We start from the raw sequence: 22602 nt of genomic DNA on the forward strand, positions 1-22602 counted from the left end.
AACTTGATATTTATTAGAATTGCACAAATGTTGAATGTAATATAATATAGAGTACATAGAGAAGGGGCTACGGAAGGGAGAACTAGCCTCCGCAACGCAGAAAACATATGCCCTACATAGAGAATGCCATATACTGTCATTAAGATATGTATAGGTAGATATTAACACAATAGTGTGGTATACAATGGGGTGAACACAGTGCGGAAACAGACAAGTTATTAATAATTTTAACGCACATGAATAGAAGGATAGGTAGCCAAATGTCACACAAAATGTAGCATAAACATATCAGGTTCAAATAACCATGATGCAAAAATAGCAATAAAAAACTAGATCATCTGTCATGTACACCTTGAGACATGCTGCTCCCTATGTGGGGCAAGCACAACCTCGACCTTGAACCAGGAGTCCGGTATGTAGCCATATATTGGGCAATGCCCTCTCACCGTGCATGTGTGTCAATGATCCAATACATGGGTGAGTATTAAGGGCTGTTTCAAATGTTCATGTAGCAGATGGCACTTTGCCCTTTAACCACTTCGCACCAGAGCCTGTTTTTGCCTTCATGACCGGGCCAATTTTTTCAATTCTGACCACTGTCACTTTATGAAGTAATTACTCTGGAACGCTTCAACGGATCCCCGTGATTCTGAGATTGTTTTTTCGTGACATATTGTACTTCATGATAGCGGTAAAATTTATTCGATATCACTTGCGTTTATTTGTGAAAAAATAGGAAATTTGGCGAAAATTTTGAAAAATTTGCAATTTTCAAACTTTGAATTTTCATGCCCTTAAATCAGAGATATGTCACACAAAATAGTTAATAAACAACATTTCCCACATGTCTACTTTACATCAGCACAATTTTGGAACCAAATTTTTTTTTTGTTAGGGAGCTATAAGGGTTAAAAGTTGACCAGCGATCTCTCATTTTTCCAACAAAATTTACAAAAACATTTTTTTAGGGACCACATCATATTTGAAGTCCCTTTGAGGGGTCTTTATGACAGAAAATACCCAAAAGTGACACCATTCTAAAAACTGCACTCCTCAAGGTGCTCACAACCACAGTCAAGAACTTTATTAACCCTTCAGGTGCTTCACAGGAATTTTTGGAATGTGGAAGAAAAAAATTAACTTAACTTTTTTCACAAAAATGTTACTTTAGACCCAATTTTTTTTATTTTCACAGGGGTAACAGGAAAAAATGGACCCCAAAATTTTTTGTGCAATTTCTCTTGAGCGCGCTGATACCCCATATGTGAGGGAAAACCACTGTTTGGGCGCACTGCAGGGTTCGGAAGGGAAGGAGCGCCATTAGACTTTTTGAATGTAAAATTTGTCTGAATGATTAGCAGACGCCATGTTGCGTTTGGAGAGCTCCTGATGTTCCTAAACAGTGGAAACCCCCCATAAGTGACACCATTTTGGAAACTAGACCCCTTAGGGAACTTATCTAGATGTGTGGTGAGCACCTTGAACCCCAAGGTGCTTCACAGAAGTTTATAATATTGAGCTGTAAAAATAAAATTTTCACATTTTTCCCACAAAAACGTTTTTCATTCCTTAATTTTGCATTATCATAAGGGTAATAGGAAAAATTGCGCCATGAAATTTGTTGTGCAATTTCTCCTGAACACGCTGACACCCCATATGTGGAGGCAAACCACTTGTTTGGGCGCACGGCAGGGTTTGGAAGGGAAGGAGCGCCATTTGACTTTTTGAATGTAAAATTTTTTGAATAATTAGCGGATGCCATGTTGCATTTGGGGAGCCCCTGATGTGCCTAAACAGTGGAAACCCCCCACAAGTGACACCATTTTGGAAACTAGACCCCTTAGGGAACTTATCTAGATGTGTGGTGAGCACCTTGCACCCCCAGCCGCTTCACAGAAGTTTATAATATTGAGCCGTAAAAATAAAATTTTCACATTTTTCCCACAAAAAATGTTTTTCATTCCCTAATTTTGCATTATCATAAGGGTAACAGGATAAATTGCACCATGAAATTTGTTGCGCAATTTCTCCTGAGTACGCTGATACCCCATATGTGGGGGAAAACCACTGCTTTGGTGTACGGCAGGGTTCGGAAGAGAAAGGAGCGCTATGTTGGCTGGGATAGGTTGCAGACACCATGTCACATTTGAAGAGTTTGCTGACATGCCGAAACAGCAGAAACCCCCACAAGTGACCCCATTTTGTAAACTACACCTATCAAGGAATTCATCTAGGGATGTAGTGAGTATTTTTTAACTTTTAAATTTATACCATTGGGCAGTGAAAAAAGCATAATTATATTTTTACCACAAAAAAATGTTTTACCCTCAGATTTTACATTTTCAATGGGTAAAAATGGTGCCGAAATGTGTCACACAATTTCTTCTAAAAGTGGCAATACCCCATATGTGGCTGTATCGTACCACTCAGCCATACGGCGAGATCTGGGGGGGGACGGAGCGCTATTTGACAATTGGAGAACAAATTATTGTAGAATAGGCATTTGGATTTGGGAGCACAAAATTTTCTGAATTTCTTTTGGGGGGCAAGGGCCATTTTGCTTTTCCAGAGCCTTTCTGCTACCAGTAACTTGGAAGTCCCTTATATTTTTAACAGATGACGGACCTGAGTGGGGACTAGCTTTTTTTGAGGACTGAGTTGAAGCTTTTATTGGGAACATTTTACGTAACATTTATCCGGCTCTCTAGGCTGAGCACTTACATCGGGGTTTCCATCTAAATTTCCAAGTGATATAATTCAGATGAAACCCCTGCGGGATCCATTCACTGTAATGAGGAAGCAGAGTTACTCTGGACTCCATCTGGCCTCTGTTTAGAGATGTCCTTTTTTTCAGAAGTGCACAAAACTGTGGCCAACCGCACTTTTATGCACGCCTAAAACAAATGACACCGTGGGATCCCAGGCCAGACGGCATCCACAGTGCCTATATCTGCCTCATTACAGGTAATCTTCCGTCATGGGTTCCGGCTGAATCACATATTTCAGAGATTTACATGGAAACTCTGGGGTAAGTGCTCAGCGCAGAGCGCAGGATAAATGTAAGGCTCTGCGCCTTACTGCGATCTTTGGGAGACATAATAAACTAATCAGTAGCAGGTGAAGAATTGGTTTTATTTTTTTTTTTTTTCCGTTCCTAGTGTGATATAACTGATTAGATTACTTTATTCTTCGGGTCGGTGCGATTACAGAGATACCAGATTTATATTGGGTTTTTATGACTGACAGCTGTCACACACTAAAAGACGCTTTTTTTTGCAAAATCTAGTTTTTGCATCGCCATATTTTGAGAGCTATAATTTTTCCAGATTTTGGCCGACAGTCATGTGATGGCTTGTTTTTTGCAGGACGAGTTGACATTTTAATTAGTACCATTTTGGGGTACGTGACATTTTTTGATCGCTTTCTATTCCGTTTTTTGGGAGGTAAAATTAACAAAAACCAACAATTCAGGAATTGTTTTTTGAGGTTTTTTTTATGCCGTTCTGCGTGTGGTAAAAGTGATCAGGCAGCATTATTCTTCGGGTCAGTACGTTTACAGCGATACTACACTTACTGTATATTTTTTTATGTTTTGACTCTTTTACACAATAAAACCATTTTATAGAAAAAATATTTTTTTTGCATTGCTTTATTTTGAGAGGTATAACTTTTTTATTTTTCGGCTGATTGAGCTCTATGGCGGCTTGTTTTTTACGGAACAAGATGACGTTTTCAGCGGTACCATTTTTATTTGCTTTTTGATCGCATTTTTTTCCACTTTCTGTTTGGCGATATGAGGAAAAAGCATAGTTTTTTGCTCCGTTTTTTATTTATTTTTATTACGGTGTGCACAGAAGGAGTTAATTAGTGTGACAGTTTTATAGCTCGGGTTGTTTCGGACGCGGTGATACCAAATATGTGTACTTTTTTTATTTTTGCATAAATATACGGATTTATCGGTTTAATATTTTATTTATTTATTTTGTAATTTTTTTTTAACAGTTTAAAAACATTTTTTTTTACTTTTTTTTTTTACATTTTTACTTAGTCCCTGTATGGGACATTAATTTTTATTTTTCTGATCACTGATCTCATGTAATGTAATAGACATGTATTACATTACATGAGATCTTCCCTGACTGTTTCACAGTCAGTCTCCTGCCTGGCTTCAGCTGCAGGCTGAGCCAGGCAGGACACCATATATGGCAGATCTGGAGGCGGTCATGTGACCTCCAGCTGCCATAGCAACGTCAGGTCCTGGAAGGTATAAGGGGGCCGTCGGAGAGGTAAGTGGATGACCCCCTCTCCTCCTGCTGTCTTCTATATGCCGCGATCACTATAGATCGCGGCATATAGAAGACAGCAAAGGGTTAACATCACTGGGACCTGATCCAATCAGGTCCCGATTATGTTCCCTGTCAGAGCTATCGCTCTGCACCGCTCCCGCAGCGCTTGCAAGACCCTGGGGGTCCTGAGCGCTGCGGGACCACCCACCATTTTTAAACGTCCGCGCTGCACAGAGCCCAGGCAGCGCGGACATTTATCTACAGTGGGCGGTCGGGAAGCGGTTAATTATGTAAAGGCAGGAATTCAGACGCATTCACACCTAAATGTCTTTTTGTATGCATTCTTTCATCAATTTAACGCTGCTCATGAAGTCTTTATGGTGGAATGGGTTGCATGCAACTTGTAATACGCAATTCAGAAGAAGAGTGACAGGACATGTAGCAGCAGTGACCTAGCTTTATTCTTTTACTACAGTGTACAAAAATAGACCTTTTTATTGCTATCTCTAAACACTTCTCTGAAGTGCAGAAAGGCTCCCTGTGATTTTAGCTTGTGTGGCATCGAAAAGGTTAAAAAAGAAAAAAAAAAAAAAAAACAGGAGAGGGGGGAACTGGTTCGCCAAACTTTATGACGAGAGGAATTTTGGATTCTAAAATTGGATACAGTCATACCTCATAGGTTCTTATAGAACTGATTGTATGTATTATTCTAATATGTTTAACCTGTGACCTTACGAACCTAGAAGATTGGCCACACCCCTTTGTTGTATTTAGGCCTCAGTCTATGTTCGGTGTTTTCTCAGTCAGTAAGGATCTCTATATGATCTGAAACGCGTAGAGACGTTTTTAAAGAGCAAACAAGTTATCTCGTGTCCACAGGACAGGTAATATCTTGCTGATCAGTGTGTGTCCCACCACTGGGACTTGCATCGATCGGCAGATTGGGTTGCTATCTCCAACAGGAAAACTTTTACCCCCATAACAAAAGGGAACCATAGTTTGGATGTCCGACCACAACCCCAATAACTCTATGTGGCTGCCAGAAAAAGCAGAATGCACCGCTTGGTAGCCCCATAGGCAATTAAAGGACCAGGAATCGAGCATGTGCACAGCTGCTACATTCTAGCCGGATAAAAATTTCCCATTCGGCCGAAGGAGGTACACCCACTGATCAGCAAGTTATCACCTATCTTAAAAGTTAATTTTTACTCTGTTTATGGATGCTGGATATTCTATCACTATGGATGACTTTGACATCAGGCATAGTGTCTAGTGACATTAAATGTATAGTGACTTTTAATATTTCTCTTCTTACCTGGGCACCTAAGTTTTATTTCTTGAGGTGTGTAAAAAAAAAAAGTGAATCAAAATTAGCAATATGGATTTCTAATGAAGCCCATTTTATGGCTGATTTGTACTTTGAATTAGTTTTCCAGTTGCAAGAAGCAAGTCATTTAGCCACTAGATATTTCTGGCGTGCACATTTGTATCATTATTCTGTGCTAGCACATTACGAGAATGCAAGAGTCTTAAAGCAAAAATAAAGCCTAACAAATTCAGTCAGTGAAGGAGGTGAAAATTGATTCCTCCTCAATGTAGGAGCAATGAAAAGTCTTAAGCTTTGTCTTCTTTTATTTCTGGTTTTCTTTTGTTACTTTTCACTGAATTACATACATTAAAGTTAGAAAACTTTTTCCACAAAGTGAAATTATCCATGACTCATTGTCTTGCGGTGGACATATGTTGTCTCAGGTGAATGTACTTTTTTTTAAAACAAAAATTCAGCTTTTTTGTTTAACTAGGTTTCATTTTCTTGCAGAGGACCATGGTCTGCGACATGTCGAGAAAGATGTTCTCATTCCAAAGCTGATGAGAGAGAAGGCCAGGGTGCGATGTGCCGAACAAGTAGAAGGTGACATTAGATATTTTTTGCATGAATAATGTGTTATTTACCTGCAGGTATCTATAAAGTAGCCTGAAGTTTCTTGGTTTCACATCCAAACCTACGCGTATTTGGTGACATTAGGATATTTCATTACCATACACTCTCCTGTTTGGTGGATGTCCCATAGGCCAGAATATATTTTAGTAAGCAAAACCCTCCTATCTGCTTACTATTCCCCTAAAGGGGTGGCGGAGCAAGGCACGTCACAGGGCCTTGTGACCTGCAGGGGAGGGGGGGAATATGTTAATTTAGCACAGAGGCGGCGATGTAGGGAAATAGTAAGCAGATAGGAGGGGTTTGCTTGGCGTGCCCCGGAAGCCAAGCCTCTGGATAACAGACTTTATAAAACCAGATTTCTCTGCAATTAGACCTCTGCTATGGGCCATACAGATATGTATAGATTTACTTTTCTATCACCTGTATGCCCATAATAGAGATCTGATATCGCGCAGGGGGGGTGACACATTCCCTTTAATACACAGATGTAGCGAAGTCCAGTAAACCTTGCTTCATTTTACACCTGCTCCAGATGCCGTCAGAAGTGACTTGGTATTGTGTATCCTGGCCTGTGGGATTTCATGGTTTTGGGTCTACATGATTTTAACCCTAAAGTGCAGTTCCTATATGCATCTAGGCAGTACCATCATAACTTCATTTTCTGCACAATGCTAAAATGCACAGTCTCAGGGCATGTAAAGAAAGGCTATTGCAAAGCAGTTTAAATGGATGGTCCTGGCATCTAATATTGATGATCTATCCTTAATACAGGTCATCAATTTCAGAGTGGTGGTGGTCCGACACTCGGCATCCCCCACCGATCCGCTATTACTAGCTATAGCAGTGGACACTATACATTGAACTGAGCTTGCTGTTCGGCTCTGTTCAATCTCTACATTTTTCTGCTTTCAGAGCTAATAACAGGTGACTGATAGGGGTGCCGAGTGTTGGACTCTCACCGATCTGAAATTGATGGACTTGTTCTAAGGATATATCATCAATATTAGATGCCAGGACAACCCCTTTAATGGTATTGGAATTGCACAGGTTCGCTGTAATTGCAGACAAAAGCTTTAGGGTATGTGCCCACGATGCAGATTTGAAGCAGAAATTTCCTGAGCATTTCTGCATCTCCTTGGCAGAAAAAACTTATGCGGATTTTACATGCGTTTTTTTTTTAAATTCGTTTAATTCTTTTTTAACTTGCAAATACCATGGTACCCAGGTCGGATGAGAGTCTCCTCTTCAGCTATTACCGGCGGTGGCTGAAAAATCTCAGATGCTCTCAGAAAAGCGGAGCTTCATCAAAACTATAGTGGCTGTGACCTGGTACTACAGATCCACCCTTTATTCATTTGAATAGGGGCTGGATCTCCAGTACTCAGCAGTGGCCACTAGAAAATTGAGCTGCTGTGTTCCGGCAGCATCCAAGAACTTCCGGCCGGTTCCGGTATCAGCTGATCATTGGTGGTTTCGGGTGTTGCACCCCCCAGTGACCAGGATAGGTCATCAATAAAGAAGTAGTGGCTAGCCTCTTTTAAGTTTAAAAAGACATAGTTTACTTTTGGTAGTATCATTATATGTTACTTTTTATGCAAGTAAGTAAACTTACAAAGCATAGAAAGGTAAAATAACTGCTAAAAGTGAATTGATTAGGAAAATTTAAAATACATAAATGGATAATATAAACAGTTGGTTCACACCACCTAAGTTTTCTTATACCTCTCCTCCTCTGGGCACACAGTGATATTTAGTAAAAATGATTGGCCACAACATAACTTCAGGCCTCACTTCTGAAAAGCCTGGCCAGTGTCAACCATGGTTTCAGTAACATGCACTTGTTCAACAATACTTCACCAACAGGGGCCATTGTGTCCCTCAAGGGTTGCACAGGAGTAAGAATTGGACATTTTCCAAGTGACATGTGAAGATCTGAGCCCTTTTACAGAACCACTTTGTGCATTCCATTGGCCCAAGGGCAAATTAAGATGACACTAGATAGAAATAAGTTGTGGAATAGGTATGGCCTATTAGATGTGGTGTAACCATAAGAGAAGTGTAAGATACTGGCCGTCTTGGAACCTAAGCTCATAGGTTAGGTTGTGTCTGATTAAATCAGTTTGTGGAGAACATTTTAGAGGGCCTAAGGCACGCTTCTATCGTTTTATTCTTCTAAGGTACCGGTGTGCGTTGGTTAGACCCTATACATATAAAGTGTTTTCAAAATAAAATTTTAAGAATAAAAAAGAAATTCACTTTTGTAGTTTTTGAAGTAAGAGTCTAGCTACGCAAGGAAAGATTTTAAGGAAAGAAATGCTAGTATAATAAAAGGCTTGAAAATTTTTAAAATATATGCCCAATATCCGAACATATATGGACACCTGAACATCACATTTGCTTGCTGAAAATCTTTTTACAGTATCTCATCTTTAACATTTCATATGCTGCTTCCAAAACTTTACACTTTTCAGAATACTTTCCTTTAGATTTTGGAACATGGCTACAAGAGTAGCTGTAATTAATTGAAAAGCAGTCCTATGGGGATGAGCTTAGGGTGCAGTCCAGTCCTTCTTTTGGGAGGGTGATATTTTCAAAGTCACTTCTCTCTTCCCAATAGTCAATTGTATCTTTAACGTTTGTTTATTAGGTTTGCTGGCTGTTATCAAGGGGTGTGACTGAACCAGTTCACATACTTTCAGCCATGTAGTATTTTATTCTGTGCCCTTTTGTATTGTATTACAGTCACTTGGTGTGTACTTAACTCTACAAGTCCCAAGCCAAAGGGACCATTATAGAAAAAGAGCACACACAGGACTGAATTAAAACATCAATTTTTAGTAAATGGAATATATATTATTATGTTATATTAATAAAGATGGGCAGGTGCTATGTGGCAAGAAGCCGAAACGATTTTGTGGCACCACAGATTGGCAAGGTTTTGGCAACGTACAGTCATAGCCGAAAATGTTGGCACCCTTAAAATTGTTCCAGAAAATGAATTGCAATCACATGTTTTATTATACATATGTTTATTTCCTTTGAGTATAATAGAACAGCACAAAAAAAGAGGGGCAAATTGGCCATAATTTCACACACAACTCCAAAAATGGGCCGGAAAAAATTGTTGGCACGTTTCAAAAATTGTGGGTAAACAACTTTGTTTCAAGCATGTGATGGTCGTTCAAACTTACCTGTGGCAAGTAACTGGTGTGGGCAATATGAAAATCACACCTGAAACCTGATAAAAAGGGGAGAAGTTGACTCAATATTTGCATTGTGTGTGCTACACTAAGCATGGAGAACAGAACGAGGAGAAGAGAACTGTCTGAGGACGTGAAAGCCAAAATTGTTGAACTATATGAACAATCTCAAGGTTACAAGTCTATCTCCAGAGATCTTGATGTTCCTTTTTCCATGGTGCGCAACATAATCAAGAAGTTTACAACCCATGGTACTGTAGCTAATCTCCCTGGACATGGACGGTAGAGAAAAATTGATGAAAGGTTGCAACGCAGGATAGTCCGGATGGTGGATAAGCAGCCCCAATCAAGTTCCAAAGAATTTCAATCCAGGAGGACCCCACTGCTGACACAGAGATATAAAAAAGATAGACTGCAGTTTGCCAAAATGTACGTGAGTAAGCCAAAATCCTTCTGGGAAAGTATCTTGTGGACAGATGAGACCAAGATAGAGCTTTTTGGTAAAGCACATCCTTCTACTGCTTGCCAAAAACAGAATGAGGCCTACAAAGAAAAGAATACGGCGCCTACAGTCAAATGTGGTCGAGTTAAAAAAAAAAAAAAATGTTTTGGGGTTGTTTTACTGCCTCTGACACTGGGTGCCCTGACTGTGTGCAAGGCATCATGAAATCTGAAGATTACCATAGGATTTTTTTGTTGCAATTTAGTGCCCAGTGTCAGAAAGCTGTGTTTGCATCCTAGTTCTTGGGTCTTCCAGCAGGACAATGACCCCAAACATACTTCAAGAAGCACCTACAAATGGATGAAAATAAAGCGCTGGAAAGTTCAGAATTGGCCACAAATGAGTCAGAATCTAAATCCCATTGAACATCTGCGGAGAGATCTTAAAATTGCAGTTGGGAGAAGGCAACCTTCAAATATGAGAGTATCTGGAGCAGTTTGCAAAAGAAGAGTGGTCCAAAATTCCAGTTGAGAGGTGTAAGAAGCTTGTTGATGGTTATAGGAAAAGATTGATTGCAGTTATTTATTCCAAAGGGTGTGTAACCAAATATTAAGATGAGGGTGCCAACCAACTTGCCTTGCCCACATTTGGGGTTTTGGGTGAAATTATGTCCAATTTTCTTTTTTTTTCCTCTGATTTTTTGTGTTCTAATACACACAAAGGAAATAAACATGTCTAACCAAACATGTGTAATTGCATAATTTTCCTTTGAGAAATACTTAATTTTATGGAACAATTTCAAGGGTGCCAACACTTTAAGCCATGACTGTATTCTTGCAGGTAATCGACAGATGTTTTGCTGATATTCGGATGGGAGGCATCTGCCCGCCCTCAGAATCTTCAGAACATGCCATTTATTGCTGACAAGATTCCAGAAGTGGCACATAAGTGGTAAATGGCTTCCTTAACTTCATCTATAAAAACTTCCAACTGTGTAGATTGTCACAGTTGACCATTCGCTGTCATACTGATAAAAATTAGTCGATCTATACTTCGAGTTAAATTCGCTACATGGATTGGTCTACATTGGCAAAGTGTTAAGAGGAGCTGTGAAAAACAATCAAGATGGGTGGTACACTTACCGAAGCGGTCTTATTTTGCCCATTGATTATCGTGCACGGGTCGGATTTCATTCAGGCCCATCATGTAATTGTGTTTCGCTACGCTTGATGTATGATGGGGTGGACACTATGCCTGGAGGGACACTTATAATTTTATTAAAACACTTAGAAAAGGAGATAGTTACTCTTCACTTGCCACCAATGCATCTAAAGTCCAAACAAGCTTGATTCAGAGAAAATGTGAAGTAGGGAAGATACATTTTTTGAAGCAAGAGTGAACTTGTTCAGCAGGGATGCAAGACTTTTGTAGTTGTGGACTGCCTCTATCTGTCTAAGGATGTTTAATTAGTGAAAAACAGTTTCTCATCTTTTAAAGGGAACCGGTCACCAGAAAAAAATGCTATTAACCTGCAGATATGGGCTTAATCTACAGATTAATAGTGTTACTAACGTGCCCGGCACCTGCACTTAGCCGAATGCTGCGAGGAGAAAATGAACTTTATTCTCCCCGGCAACTTTTTGGTTTCGGTCATGGGGGTGGTGCCGGCGTTGGTTCAGTCACCGCTCTAAGTATACAGAGCAGCGGCTGTGACCGCATCCACGGCTCTGACTGACAGCTGAGCCCCAATGCAGAGCCAGTGTCAGTCAGGGCTGGGGGCACAGTTGCAGCGGTCGCTCTGTATTCTCAGAGAGGTGACTGAACCTGTGCCGCCCCTGTGACTGAAACCCAATGCTGTCAGGGGGATTAAAGTTCATTTTTTCCCTGCAGCCAGCGTTCAGCTAAATGCCGGCTCTTGGCAGGTTAGTAACGCTATTAACCTAAAAATTAACCCCATATCTGCAGGTGAATAGCATTTTTTTCTGGTGACCGGTTAACTTTAAAGCAAAGCATTTTGTAAGCATGGACCGAAAAGGATAGAGTTTCCTCATAGTACCGGCTAAAGATTATGTATGTATTTTTTTCTCTGTTAGTGGTAACCTCTAAATTTATAAAAAAAATTTAAAGGGAATCTGTCACCACTTTGGAGTTAATCAGACCACTACTATGGCCATACAGGGCATAGAAAAGTAAATCTATACATACCTGTATGGCCCATAGTAGAGGTTTGATTGCAGAGAAAAGCTCTTTACTCAATTATATTTTGTACAGGAATCTCTGTGCACTGCACCGCAGGTTTCTATTGTGCAGGCGCCGGGGAGTCAGTTACTTCCCGGCGCCTGCGCAATAGAACCCTGTAGCGCAGTGCACAGGCAGACGGGACCGGGATGAAGCAAAGAGCGCTCTATGTGAGCGGCGCTTTCCGCATGCCCTAGAAGTCAGGGGGGGCGCAGTGCACATCACAGGGCCCTGTGACGTGCAGGGGAGGGGGGGAATATGATAATTAAGCATATAGGCAGGGATTTGGGGGAATAATAAGCATATAGGCGGGGATTGCTTGGTGTCCCCCGGACGCCAAGCTTGTACAAAATAGAATTGATTAAAACGCTTTTCTCTGCAATCAGACATCTACTATGGGCCATACAGGTATGTATAGATTTTCTTTTCTATACCCTGTATGGCCATAATAGAGGTTTGATAACTCTTAAGTGGTGACAGATTCCCTTAAAAAAGTTTGTGTGCAATCTTCATTGTTTCATTTTTTTGTGTGTCCCACCCCCCGACATGCAGTTTTCAGCCATTTCTCTTGTGGAAGTGTTTCTTTCAGTAATATATAGGCCGGATATGATGTCTGTGTGTATCCAGGATGATGCTGTCTTTACTGTTCATTTATCAGCAGATCTTTGTTTTGCACTTAGTTATTCTGCATGTGTTTTCCTCCTTTTTAATAGCTTGTTTCCTCTGCCCTCTCTGAGATACTTTCTCCCTTTTGCATTCTGTGCAAAATCTGTATACAACTCACTCCCCCTCCCTTTGGCTACTTCTAACACTGAGAAAAGGGAGGTGGAGAGCAGAACCAGGAGGGGACAGATTTGTAACATTTTTGCATTTCAATCATTTATATTAAGCACTTACAGACACTGTGGCAGCAAGGTGGTAGAACATGCTGAATGAAGAATATTTACGGAGTTGCATTTTGGAAGCAAATTAACAGTAGCAAGGAAATATATATATACAGCTCTGGCAAAAATTAAGAGGCCACTGCGCAGTTTTCTAAAAATCCCCATCTCTACATGTCTGACAGCCATTCCATTCCAGTGTCAGTTGAATTCCAAGCAAAGTCCACCTCATTCTACTTAATGTGCTTCTGATTAGGTGATCACCTGAATCAAATCTTATGTAACGAGGGAAAGTATAAAAAACACTGCTGTGGTCTTCACAGTCCTCTTGCAATAGGACAAGCTGGATGGCAAAACAATTGCTAGGAATAGCCCAAAAGTAATTTAAATGAAAAAATAACTTTTAACCATGCCAAAGGAGTTGAAAAGAAAAGTCTTGAGTGAGGAAAAGAAGGGCTCAATTCTGGCTTTACTAGCAGAGGGATACAGTGAGCGTCATGTTGCCTCCATCCTTAATATTTCGAAGACGGCCGTCCATTACAACAAGGTCAAGCAGCAGACATAGGGGACAACAAAGCTACAGACCGGCAGAGGGCGAATGCGACTCTCCACTGATCTTGATGACCGTCATCTTATTCGAATGTCACTCCGCAACCACAGGATGACATCAAGTGACCCACAAAAGGCATGGCAAATGGCAGCTGGGGTGAAGTGCATGGCAAGAACAGTTCGTAACAGGCTCCTAGAGGCAGTTCTCAAGTCATGTAAAGCTAGAAAAAAGCCTTTCATCAATGAGAAGCAAAGGAGAGCCAGGTTGAAGTTTGCCAAAGACCATAAGGATTGGACCATAGAGGACTGGAGTAAGGTAATCTTCTCTGATGAGTCTAATTTTAAGCTTTGCCCAACACCTGGTCGTCTAATGGTTAGACGGAGACCTGGAGAAGCATACAAGCCACCGTGTCTTGCACCCACTGTGAAATTTGGTGGAGGATCGGTGATGATCTGGGGATGCTTCAGAAAGGCTGGAATTGGGAAGGTTAATCTTTGCGAAGGACGTATGAATCAAGCCGCATACAAGGTTACCCTTGAAAAACACTTGCTTCCTTCTGCTCAGGCAATGTTCCCCAACTCTGAGAACTGGCTTTTCCAGCAGGACAATGACCCATGCCACACAGCTAGGTCAATCAACGTGTGGATGAAGGAGCACCACATCAAGACCCTGTCATTGCCAGCCCAATCTCCAGACCTGAAACCCATTGAAAACCTCTGGAATGTAATCAAGAGGAAGATGGATAGTCACAAGCCATCAAACAAAGAAGAACTGCTTAAAAACTTTTGTGCCAGGAGTGGCATAAGGTCACCCAAAAGCAGTGTGAAAGACTGGTGGAAAGCATGCCAAGACGCATGAAAGCTGTGATTAAAAATCATGGTTATCCCACCAAATATTGATTTCTGAACTCCACATGAGTATTGTTGTTTCTAAACGAATAAGAACTTGTTTTCTTTGCATTATTTGAGGTCTGAAAGCACGATTTCTCTTTTATTATTTTGACGATTTCTCATTTGCAGCAAATAAATACAACATTTTTAGCTTTGAATTTCGGAGACGTTGTCAGTAGTTTATAGAATAAAACAACAATGTACATTTTACTCAAAAATATATCTATAAGGAGAAAAATCAGAGAATATGAAAATTTTGGAGTGGTCTCTTAATTTTTGCCAGAGCTGTGTGTGTGTATATATATATATATATATATATATATATATATATATATATATATATATATATATATATATATATATATATATATATATATATATATACAGTACAGACCAGAAGTTTGGACACACCTTCTCATTTAAAGATTTTTCTGTATTTTCATGACTTTGAAAATTGTACATTCACACTGAAGGCATCAAAACTATGAATTAACACATGTGGAATTATATACTTAACAAAAAAGTGTGAAACAACTGAAAATATGTCTTATATTCTAGGTTCTTCAAAGTAGCCACCTTTTGCTTTGATGACTGCTTTGCACACTCTTAGCATTCTCTTGATGAGCTTCAAGAGGTAGTCACCGGAAATGGTCTTCCAACAATCCTGAAGGAGTTCCCAGAGATGCTTAGCACTTGTTGACCCTTTTTCCTTCACTCAGCGGTCCAGCTCACCCCAAACCATCTCGATTGGGTTCAGGGCTGGTGACTGTGGAGGCCAGGTCATCGGGCGTAACACCCCATCAAACTCCCTCTTTGTCAAATAGCCCTTACACAGCCTGGAGGTGTGTTTGGGGTCATTGTCCTGTTGAAAAATAAATGATGGTCCAAGTAAACGCAAACCGGATGGAATAGCATGCCCCTGAAAGATTCTGTGGTAGCCATGCTGGTTCAGTATGCCTTCAATTTTGAATAAATCCCCAACAGTGTCACCAGCAAAGCACCCCCACACCATCACACCTCTTCCTCCATGCTTCACGGTGGGAACCAGGCATGTAGAGTCCATCCATTCACCTTTTCTGCGTCGCACAAAGACACGGTAGTTGGAACCAAAGATCTCAAATTTGGACTCATCAGACCAAAGCTCAGATTTCCAATGGTCTAATGTCCATTCCTTGTGTTCTTTAGCCCAAACAAGTCTCTTCTGCTTGTTTCCTGTCCTTAGCAGTGGTTTCCTAGCAGCTATTTTACCATGAAGGCCTGCTGCACAAAGTCTCCTCTTAACAGTTGTTGAAGAGATGTGTCTGCTGCTAGAACTCTGTGTGGCATTGACCTGGTCTCTAATATGTGCTGCTGTTAACCTGAGATTTCTGAGGCTGGTGACTCGGATAACCTTATCCTCAGAAGCAGAGGTGACTCTTGGTCTTCCTTTCTGGGGACGGTCCTCATGTGAGCCAGTTTCTTTGTAGCGCTTGATGGTTTTTGCAACTGCACTTGGGGACACTTTCAACGTTTGCCCAATTTGTCGGACTGACTGACCTTAATTTCTTAAAGTAATGATGGCCACTCATTTTTCTTTACTTAGCTGCTTTTTTCTTGCCATAATACAAATTCTAGCAGTCTATTCAGTAGGACTATCAGCTGTGTATCCATTTGACTTCTGCACAACACAACTGATGGTCCCAACTCCATTTATAAGGCAAGAAATTCCACTTATTAAACCTGACAGGGCACACCTGTGAAGTGAAAACCATTTCCAGTGACTACCTCTTGAAGCTCATCATGAGAATGCCAAGAGTGTGCAAAGCAGTCATCAAAGCAAAAGGTGGCTACTTTGAAGAACCTAGAATATAAGACATATTTTCAGTTGTTCCACACTTTTTTGTTAAGTATATAATTCCACATGTGTTAATTCATAGTTTTGATGCCTTCAGTGTGAATGTACAATTTTCAAAGTCATGAAAATACAGAAAAATCTTTAAATGAGAAGGTGTGTTCAAACTTTTGGTCTGTACTGTATATGTATGTATATATATATATCTCTTTTAGAGTGCATGCAATGTTTGTTTATTTTGGCTGATAGATTAGGCGGAGACTGCGTTTAGCTAATGAATACATCTGACTTATGCGCGGTTTGTATTTGAGTGGGCTTGTGGGAGTACTTTCTATAAAGATTATGTAGCTATTCTGAATTTTTTTTTTTTTATATTAAGTACACCAGTCTTGAGATCTAATAGATTAAAAAGATCTATTAGATCTATTTAACCCCTTTCCGCATTGGGATGTGAATTAATGCTCAAGAAGAGTTCTGTATGTGTGAAGGGGGCTCAGGAACTGAGCTCCCTCCACATATGGTTGATATTATATAGCCAGCAACAGACTCTTGTCAGTGGCATTTAAATGGACACGTGCCAGTGCGCATGTGCACTGGCTCCCATTGGCCTCTTGCAACATAATCGCTGAGGACCGATGGATTACTATTACAACCAGAGGTCTGTTGAAGACCTCAGTCACGGTCATCTCTGTACCACTGTGAAGCTCATTCATAGGCTGAGCTCCAAGGAAGACACTGATTTTCACTATATACTGCGATACTTACTTATTGCAGAATATAATATAAGTGATCAAAGGATCACGAGTTGAAGTGGAGACGAAAAAAAAAGTAAACTCTTTTTTTTTTTTTTTTTAAATGTAAAAATAAAGGAAACAAAAATAACATATTTGGTATTGCCAAGTTTGAAAATGTTCGATATATTAAAATATAAAATTAATTAACCTGATCTGTGAAATCAGTAAAGTGAAAAAAATCTAAATACCAGAATTATGTTTGTTTTGGTCACCTCTACTCCCTAAAAAATGTGATGGGGAAGAAAAGCATCATGTGTGCAAAAATGTCCTTTCTCAGCCCCATCAACAGAAAAATGAAAATGTTACAGGTTCTGAAAATGACACCACAAAGCAAAAAAAAAGTTTTTTCTTACAAAATTTTGAACATTTTTTACCGCTTAAATAGAAAAAAAATTGATTCATGTTTGGTATCGCCATAATCGGACTGACCTAGATAATCACAGGTTAGTTAACATGGAAGTGAGACAAAAGCCAAACCTCAATAAAATGAAAATGATCACTCTACACCCATCAAAAATCACCACAATGCAGCTATTCCCAGGACTGAAAATAGTCTTGCAACTCAAGATTGGTGCTTGAAAAAGGGGACGTTGCCACAGGTGCGGACTCCTTCAGTGTCAGGCAGCGTGTTGGCTTGGCTGAGCAAGGTGGACCGTCTACACCGGATTTTTTTGTCTCATTACTATGGTGAATATGGTGGATGTGTAATCGTGTTTATCCTTACCCCATATTCAATTCTGTGATAAAAGAATTATTCCTTAGAATGTTTGTATGTCATTGTTTACTGCTAAATGAACACCGAAAAAAGAAAATCTCCCAGTTTCACCCCTCTTTGATTTTTTTTTTCCCGTTTTTCAGTAAATTATATTGTAAAAATTAATGGTTCCATTCAAAACTACAATTCGTCCTGCAAGAAAAAAACCCTCACATGGCTGTGTCGACAGAAAAATGACAGTTATGGCCCTTGGAAGATGGTGAAATAAAAACAGAAGTGCGAAAACAAAAAGTTCCGTGTTCCTTAAAGGATTAATGACATATGCAGTTTTATATTGTGAAATGTACTGACAGATCCGCTGTAATTGCGTCAAACCGTTGACTACCGCTCGTATTATTCCCTTGCTTAGTTGTTTTTTTAAAAAAAAAAAATCACACATTTATAGCTACGCAATTGCTAAAACTGACTGGTATAACTTCTACACAATAGGGAGTTCACAACACAAATTAGGATTTTTGAGCCTAAATTTAAAAAAAAAAAAAAAAAATACTCCATCTATTCTAGAGGCCACTGAATGTTTATGGGAATATAAGCAGTGTCCGGTATATAAATGTATCTGTTTATAGATTCCAGCATCTTGTTGATTTCCGCTCACATTTCCAGATATTTTGTCAAATTTTTCCATTGAAAGAGAAAGAGAAAGACGACAAAAGCCATTTCTAAATGTGCATATACGTCTGCACAGAGGAGGCAGGTTCAATCCAAAGCTTTCAGTGCAGCATGTAAAATATAATTTGGGAGTGAACTTTTATTCCATTTTATTTTCAATGTCATCTCAACCCAGCTTATCAGAAGAATTAAGTGAGCGCGCTAGCACCACCATTACTATGTACAGTGTTTTTTTAAGGGGAAGGAGCAGCTTTTTACGAGGACAAAGAGACATGAAATCACTTTCAATGAAAGAAGCGGGCCTCATTAAAGCCACCAACAGCAGTTATTGACAGCTACACTTCCTATTAACAAGGAGCATTTAACTAAGAGTTTGGCTGTTGGATCTTTGGAGTTGATCTAATTTGCTAGCATTAATTAGTTTCTTTTCAGCCTGGACACTTGGTGCTCACAGCTATAGATTCGTTGGGCTAATTAGGATACAGAATTGAACAGACTGTGGTAAAGCCTTAACCTTCCACCATAACCAGCTGGGGCTATCATAAAGACCAGAAAGCCCAAATGTTCCCTATTCAGGTAAAAGTACCCTAATGAATATCAATTTCAGCAGGCTGACAGGTTTTCTTTTTTCCAGCCATGCTATTAGAAAAATAATATATTACATTCTGAATCTGTGTGCCATACATTATTTTATATAGGACTGTGATAAGGTCATATTTGGCATAATCATTAGCAATATATATGAAGCATGAAAGTATAAAAAAGAGACATTTTGTTCCATTGCATTTTTCAAATAAAAAATGAATTTTTGCGGGAATACTCTTCCTTACCATGCACAGTTAATTGGTTTATTGTTGCCATAGTCAGTCGTGCCTTAGGGTCCCGTCAACAAGTCGTATTGATAGATCATCACTGTGTAGACTATCATGAATACTCGCATAAGTTAATTCCCAGTTTTGTTGAGTAGGTGTCATTCAATAAATCTTTTGGTTAGTTTCACACGCCATTCATTGGTAGGCTTGGCATTCACAAGTAGCACACTTCACTGGATAATCTCCCACAGTGCTCATATTGTATGGGATTTTCTGCTTGGCCGAAAAATGTTCTCAAGTGCTCAAAAAAATGAAAATGGACTGCGACTTTCATGTCCACAAATAGATCTGAAAAACAGGCTTACATCAATCTCGCCAAAACAGTAGTGGCTAACATAACATTGCCCCGTGCCTCCTGTAATGGTGAGTAGTTCTTAAATATCCGTGGCAATTGTAGAGGACATATACTACAAATGCCAAGCTTTCTTCTTACGCTGTCCTACTGCATTGTCAGTCCTTTCAATATTTGATTTCAGTGAAATGCATTATTAATTCATGGGTGGACAAGGGTTCTGAGCCCTGGAGAGGGAGCCACACCCCCCCGATATGTACTACACACAGAAAATGGGGCCCTCACACCTTTAGTATTAAATTAACGCACAGGTGCACAAATACACTATGTGGCCAATACACGAACATGTGAGCTATGCCTGGTTTCCTTTTCACTCCCCATTCACATGAGGCTGGTTTTCTACATGGCGGGGTAGGACATATGGTGGTTAGGTACCATCCATATCAAAAGGTACACCTTGACGTAGTTGGATGGCTTTTGCGCTCTATGATCAAAAAGCGCTAAATACCTTACGTTTAACGTTTGCAGGAATATTGGAGTTCATGTATTCATTAGTCGCAATGTGGTGACACATCGTGTATGTATGTGTTCGTATATTGGCCACATAGCGTATTTGTGTACCTGTGCATTAATTTAATACTACAGATGTGCGGGCCCTATTTTTCTTTTTTATAGTACATATTGGGGGGTGTAGCCCCTTCTAGGGCTTAGCACCCTTATCCATCCATCTTTCAAATACAAGGTTTTAATTGTGAGCTATGCCTGGTTTCCCTTTCACTCCCCATTCGCATGAAGTTGGTTTGGCACATGGAGAGGTAAGACATATAGTTGTTAAGTATTGGCCATGTAGCATATTTGTGCAATAATGTAATACTAAAGGTGTGCGGGCCCTATTTTTTCTTTTTTTTTTTTCTCTTTTGTCCTAGAACTAGGGGTCAATTTATACAGATAGACTGGCGATGGTAAACCTTTACTGATCGATGCTCGTTAAATAGCCTGTTTACACAGGCAGACTGCAGTAAACGGTGCACACTTAGCAATCTGTAATGAATCGCCCAGTACGCATAGTCTGCCATGGTTTTCGACAGTGCAAGTCCTGTTTACACAGGGCAATATACCGCTGATCCGTTCACCCGATAAACAAGTGTTTTGCTCATTCATTGAGTGATCAGCAGCCTGTTTACATGTCAAGACACCGTAAACGTGAAACGATCGTTTTAAAGAAGTTACTCCTTCTTAAGCAGATACTTCCTATCCATTGGATAGGTGATATAATTTTTCGATTGGTGTGCACCTTGTCATTGGAACTTGTCTTTTATTCTCCCTTGGTGTTGCACTATTCAGCTCTATGACACTGAAGATAACTGAGCTCTGACTATTCTCATTGGAATGGCACGGCAGAGCAAGTACATGACCCACCTCTCCACTGGCATTACGATCCTGGTTGTTATGATCCCGGTGCATAATACAGATGCCAGTCCACTGACAAGGCATCTCAAATGCTGAAACCACTTAATAAATGTTGCCACCTTTGACCGCTTAAAATGCCAACCATCCTGAGAACATGCCGGAAATATGGCACAGGATCATGAACTCCATTTCTACTCCAAACAGCGGTCTCTAACGGTTGTAGCCGTTGTTCCTGTTACTATTGTATATTAGGAGTTTTAGTACAGCGCGGAAATGGTAATGTCATTGTGTTGCTACCCTCTTCGGCAGGGCAAGCGTTAAACAAAATCTAACGGGCCTCCCCTTTCTGTGAATCTAATTAGTTTGTTTCATCTACCACTATTTAAATTAATCTCCTTCTCCTATATGCCCTCGCTCAAATTAGAATAATTCTTTTTAATCAGTCGTGCAGAGTGGAATATAAAAAAAGAGAAGCGGGCCCCCTTTTGTATCATAGAGAAGAGGCAGCGGCAGATATTTTATTATTTCTAACGGTGATTTAAAAGTAAAATCAGAAATATTGATTTCTACTTGACTGGAGAGATGATTTAGTTTTGAATATCAGTCTCATCCTAATCAGGTGAGAATTAATTGAGTCAGAGGTTTTAGATATTCAGTGATGTTAACTGAACCGTGATCAATCTAGGCCGGGCTGCTTTACGCAATGCACTGACAATACCAAGCAGCTTATGCAGCCCGCGCTCGCTGAACAATGCACAACAATCTTATTCTCATGCTCATCCTCTCAACTTCCTGGCTCATTACATGCACCCGCTAAAGATTCTCTGAGTACTTTCACATTGCAGGCCGCCAGATAACAAACTAATCAACCTTGATCTGGCACTGAATTAAAGACATGCTAGCTTTATCATGAAATCGCTTTTTGGAATGCGCTCTTGCCTCCTTTACCAGTCTCAAACAAAGTACGGCACATGTAGAAAAGTGTCGTCTGAGGGAACTCCGGTTATTCAAATTGTCTGCACCAAGTTTGTTAATTTTGTAAAAAAAAAAAAGTTTAATTCATTTAATTGGAGCACACGGCAGGTCAGGTTAGGCACATTTACAGTACAGTATAGAAGAATCAGTGGATATATAATTTTATCCTTCTCATTTTAACATTCTGTACTCTTAAACATAAAGGACAGGAGTACAGGAAGCAAGCCATGAACAGGAAAGCGAGATTTATTGCACTCGCAACAGAGGGGAAGCGATTAGTGATCCTTTGGGACCATAATTTGGGGAATACTTGATTGACTACTTTGGAACCCAAACCTGACGTAAATGAGCATACACCAAGACCAAACAAAGAATTTAGTATAGGGGAATTATGTTAAGTGCAACAATTTTTAAAGAGTAGGGTTATGTTCACACTGCAGTTTTGTTTTTGCAGCCAAAAGCTACTCTCTTAGCAGTAAAAACGCAGCATTCATAACACCCATTTTCACATCGTTTTTTGGAACCTTTTTTGGGTGCAGATTACATGTGTGCTTTGTCTACAGTAGATGTTTAATAGTTAGTTTTATTCACTAAAATTTATTGAAAAATGTCATT

The 22602-nt window shown here is 39.9% G+C and overlaps 1 protein-coding gene across 1 annotated transcript in view; it reads left to right on the forward strand.

Moving 5' to 3' along the window:
- The window catches only part of CMC1 (C-X9-C motif containing 1), a 59389-nt gene that overhangs the window by 14947 nt on the left and 21840 nt on the right, over nucleotides 1–22602 (forward strand). Inside the window, exon 2 of the mRNA XM_073678025.1 lies at nucleotides 6106–6198. Within this exon, the coding sequence (XP_073534126.1) occupies nucleotides 6106–6198 (93 nt within the window). The remainder of the gene's footprint in view (nucleotides 1–6105; nucleotides 6199–22602) is intronic.

The sequence above is a fragment of the Phyllobates terribilis genome, unplaced genomic scaffold (genome assembly GCF_046119375.1).
Source record: "Phyllobates terribilis strain yellow unplaced genomic scaffold, ASM4611937v1 Scaffold_4__5_contigs__length_816908805, whole genome shotgun sequence".
Classification (NCBI taxonomy): Eukaryota; Metazoa; Chordata; class Amphibia; order Anura; family Dendrobatidae; genus Phyllobates; species Phyllobates terribilis.